This window comes from Penaeus vannamei, chromosome 27 (genome assembly GCF_042767895.1).
Source record: "Penaeus vannamei isolate JL-2024 chromosome 27, ASM4276789v1, whole genome shotgun sequence".
Taxonomy (NCBI): domain Eukaryota; kingdom Metazoa; phylum Arthropoda; class Malacostraca; order Decapoda; family Penaeidae; genus Penaeus; species Penaeus vannamei.
Window position 1 is genome coordinate 28,482,793 of NC_091575.1, and position 5,000 is coordinate 28,487,792.

The 5,000-nt window shown below is 38.9% G+C and overlaps 1 protein-coding gene across 3 annotated transcripts in view; it reads right to left on the minus strand.

Moving 5' to 3' along the window:
• The window catches only part of LOC113823693 (stimulator of interferon genes protein-like), a 12,209-nt gene that overhangs the window by 2,053 nt on the left and 5,156 nt on the right, over window positions 1–5,000 (minus strand). For all 3 annotated transcript variants that reach the window (XM_070141116.1, XM_070141117.1, XM_070141115.1), the window contains 3 exons: window positions 2,723–2,867; window positions 2,273–2,406; window positions 484–655 (listed from right to left, as the gene is read on the minus strand). In XM_070141116.1, coding sequence (XP_069997217.1) covers window positions 484–655; window positions 2,273–2,406; window positions 2,723–2,867 — 451 coding nt within the window. The remainder of the gene's footprint in view (window positions 1–483; window positions 656–2,272; window positions 2,407–2,722; window positions 2,868–5,000) is intronic.

The following is a 5,000-nucleotide window of genomic DNA, read 5'->3' on the forward strand; positions in this document are numbered from 1 at the left end:
GACAGAGGGAGAGGGAGAAGGAAAGGAAGAGAAGAGGGAATGGGAAGTAGGAAGGAGATTGAGAGAGAAAGAGAGAAAGGGTGAGAGATATGATAACCTGAGGAGGGAGAGAGAAAAAGGTAAGAGAAAGGGAGGAGAGAAGAGAGAGAGAGAGAGAGAGACGAGGATGGACAGCGTAGGTAGATAAATGTAAATAAACAAATAATTTCAAAAACACATAAAACAAAAACAATAACGAAATATCAAACACCACCACATACACCAACCGATTCACAAACACCAAAACCAAACATCACACTGACACATTAAAAAAAAATACACCCCCACACATACCCCCCCCCACACACACAATAAAAAATACACCCCCCACACATACCCCCCACACACACACACAATAAAAAAATACACCCCCCACACATACCCTCCCACCCCTCCACACACACACAATACACCATAACAAAACACACACCAACATAAACTCACCCACACAATCCATACTGCTGATGGTACTAATGGGAGAAAGAGTCTCGCATATGACGTAGAATTCATCATCGTCTAAATAAACGCCAGGATAAATCCCAGGAATGCGGCCGCGATAGACAGTGTTGTTGATGGTTCTTGTTACACCGCCGCGGGTGTACTGCATCTTCAGGGGCTGTTGGGGAAGGGAAAGGGACGAGGGAAATTAGGAAATAAGAATCTATCTGTCTATGGCGATGGAAATGAGAATATAAGTATCTATCTATCTATCTCTGGCGAGGGAAATTAGTAAATAAGTATCTGTCTATCTATCTGTCTATCTATCTACGCATACACACACACACACACACACACACACACACACACACACACACACACACACACACACACACACACACACACACACACACACACACACACACACACACACACACACACACATACACACATACACACACACACACATACACACACACACACACACACACACACACACATACACACACGCACACACACATACACACACACACACACACACACACACACACACACACACACATACACACACACACACACACACACACACACACACACACACACACACACACACACACACACACACACGCAAACAAACATATTCAAAATTATATGCTTTTATATGGGTATGTTTCCTTACTCTCTTTCGCTCTTTCTTTTTCTCTTTCTGAAATCCCAAGGTATCAGTGTCACTAGTGAAGAGTATCCCACTGCAATTAAGCGAGCCTGTTGCATGGATAAAGAACCTTGTCTTTTATATTGACTCCTGCTGTGAATAGCATCATACAGCTGATCAGTGAAGAAAATGTTCAATGAAATCAAAGGTTTAACAAAGATGTTCAAAGGTGAAAATATAATGATGAAAGAATTTTCAATCAGTCGAGAAATATTCTTGGCCGATGGAAAGCGTACTTCAGTAATGTCTACAATGATCAAGAACAAGGTCAAGTACATCTACTTGAGTAAATAAAAGAAAACATCGAAGACAGTGACTTGGTCTCCTTGTGATTCGATGTTGAGGAGGCAATGACAACACTAACACATAAGACGTCTCCCGATTGTGATTGTTTGTTCCACTCCCTAAAAAGACCTCCAGTTATGTGAAAATTATAGAACTTTTACGCATTTGTCACATACGCATATTAATGCTGAAGATAATCTTAGGCAGAGTGGAAGAAAAGACAACAGAGGAGATCAGTGTTTCCAAAACAGGTTACATGAAGCAACTTGGTACACGGGACCATATTTTCTATCATGAATAAGTGTCGAGAAACGTAACAGGATTTGCATATCAGCTTTATCGACTTTATGGTAAAGGAGGAGGAGGGAAGAACTAAAGATATTTCCATCAGAGAACAATTCTTGGGGAAGTTGACTCTATTGTATCTTGGACCGAGAACAACAACAACAAAAAACAATAACAGCAAACATATTCGAAGTCTGCTGAAGTTGGCTGGCATTGGGTACCAGAGTGTTTAACAAAATGAAAAAGTCGTTGCAAAGACAATGATGACGATAAAAGCATAACAGCTTTTGAGAACCATTAAAGCTATTTTTGTAACAGGAAAGAGAAAGAGGCAGACAACGGTAGGTTGCGACAGAACCATTAAAGATTTTTTTCATTACAGGAAAGAGAAAAAAGGCAGACGACAATAAGTTGAGACAAGACCATTAAAGACCTTTTGTTATTGTTCTAAGGAGCTCGTCAAAAAAGAAGCTATGCCATAAATTATAAATATATACGACAAGTACCCACCTCTCCCACTTTGTCCATCACATCGAAGGCCGAGTGGTTGTTCGTACAGGAGGTGAAGGAGAGGATGTAGATCTTGTGTGAAGCCAGCCTCATCCTGTGCTGCTGTTCGAAGGATCTCAGGCGTTTTACGAAGTCTGCGGAGAAGAGGAGGGAGGATGAGTAGAATGGAGAGGGAGGGGAGTGAGGGAAGAATAGAAGGAGGGGAGATGGAGAGGAGAGAAAGAGAGAGAAGGGGGAGAAAAGAGAGAGGGAGAAAAAAAGAGAGGGAGAGAGAGACAGAGAGAACGAGAAAATTTAAAAACTCAACGCTCCCTCAAACCCATCAACAACCAACCAACCAAACCACTTAACCACACACGCCACGCCCCCCTCCCCCACAACCTCACAAAACATAACCACACACGCCCCCACCCCACCCCCCACAACCCCACAACACACGTGGCGACTAACCTAAACCCTCACATTCCGAAAAGAGATTCTTCAAATAACCGACGTAGTAGCCGATGGCCAGGCCGTCTCCCACCACCGATCTGCTGTTTCCTATATCCTCCAGGAGGCGCTGCTGCTCGGCCTCCCACGAGTGTCTGAGGAGGGCCTGGAAAGGGGGATGAAAATGAGGATGGTGGTGGTGGTGATAATGGTGATGGTGGTGGTGGTGATGAAAATGAGGATAGTGATAGTGGTGTTAATAATGGGAATGATGGTGGTGGTGGTGATGATGATGGTGGTGGTGGTGGTGGTGGTGGTGATGAAAATGAGGATAGTGATAGTGGTGTTGATAATGGGAATGACGGTGGTGGTGGTGATGATGATGGTGGTGGTGATGAAAATGAGGATAGTGATAGTGGTGTTGATAATGGGAATGATGGTGGTGGTGGTGATGAAAATGAGGATAGTGATAGTGGTGTTAATAATGGGAATGAGGGTGGAGGTGGTGACGCTGATGATGGTGGTGTTGGTGGTGGTGGTGATGAAAATGAGGATAGTGATAGTGGTGTTGATAATGGGAATGATCGTGGTGGTCGTGATGATGATGGTGGTGGTGATGAAAATGAGGATAGTGATAGTGGTGTTGATAATGGGAATGATGGTCGTGGTGGTGATGATGGTAGTGATGATAGTGGTAGCGGTGTTGATGATAATGGGAAAGATGGTGGTGGAAGTGGTGTTGATGATGATGGTGCTGGTGATAATGGTAATAATGGTGATGGTGGTTGTGATGATAATGGTGATAATGGGAATGATGGTGATGATAATGGGAATGATGGTGATGGTGGTGGTGATGATAATGGGAATGGTAATGATGGTGGTGGTGATGGAGGTGGTGCTGATGATGGTGTTGGTGATAATGGAAATGATGGTGGTGGTGATGGCAATAGTTGTGATTGCAATAATGATGACGATAATAATGATATTAACAATATTATCAATAATAATACTAATAATAATGATACTGATATTAACAATAATAATAATAATAATATTAACAGTATTTATAATAATAGTAGTAATAATGATTAAATAATAGTGATAACATTAATGATAATAATAATATCATTTCTACTACTATAACTGATAATAACATTAATAATAATGATGATAATAATGTAACGATAATAATATCGATAATAACAATGATAATGAAAATAACACCGATAATCATACTGCTATTACTGCTATAACAGTAATAATAATAATGATGATCATAATAGTAATGATAATGATCATAATGATATAAAAAAGAATAGTAACAATAATAATAGTAATAACAACAACAATAATAATAACAATAACAACACTAATAATGATAAAAAAATAAACATGTGCATCTGGAAAGGTACATTACCGTTACAATACTCGTATATGCCGCCAAAATCATCCAAGATTTAAAAAAACACTTATTAGAAAATATTGCTGTTCTATTTATTTCTGCTTGTTTATGCATTAATATCACCCTTTCTGTATAATTGCATCAGTATTAGTGGTGTTTCGGTATAATTTTGATATAGCTTTTTCCACCATTCATTCATATTTGGAGATATTTTTGTCCTGAAGACGTAGGCAAAAAATATTTGTTTTCATATCTCTATAGAATATAAAAAAATAACGATAAAGTTGTTTTAAGTTTAAGATGTTTTAGGGACGCAGGCAAAACATAACTGAACTCATGTCTTTAGAAAATAGTAATATTAGATATAAAAATAGTAACGATAATTTTTAAAATCATAAACAAATGCCTTGATCACCGAGAATCTCAAATGCCTCGAACTAATGAAATATTTAATTAAATTTCGAATTGCAAGTGACTTAATTACTGGATGTTTTTGATTGGATATAAAACTGGATATTTGTTGGGTTTTATACGATCTCATTTAAATGATCTGGGTAACGTTTATAATGATGGTGATTTAAAAGTAACGGTCTTCTACATTTCCGTTAGAATATTTAAATAACTCTACGGAACTGCGCTGATATGTTCGCGTAGGTTAAATCTTTTATGAACGCAATGCACGGTAGACTATTATAAAATGGTTTAGAATTGCAAAATTGAAATCTCCATTGTACCTAGCCTTGAGAATCAATTTAAGGAACGCATTTATGAATGGTGCAGTGCATATGTAATAACAATAACAGAAGACATTCCCCGAGAGACAAAATTTGTCATTGATTTTTACATTTAACGAAGTCTGTCTCAAAGAAATCGAACTCAACGTCCCAAGTTCACGGT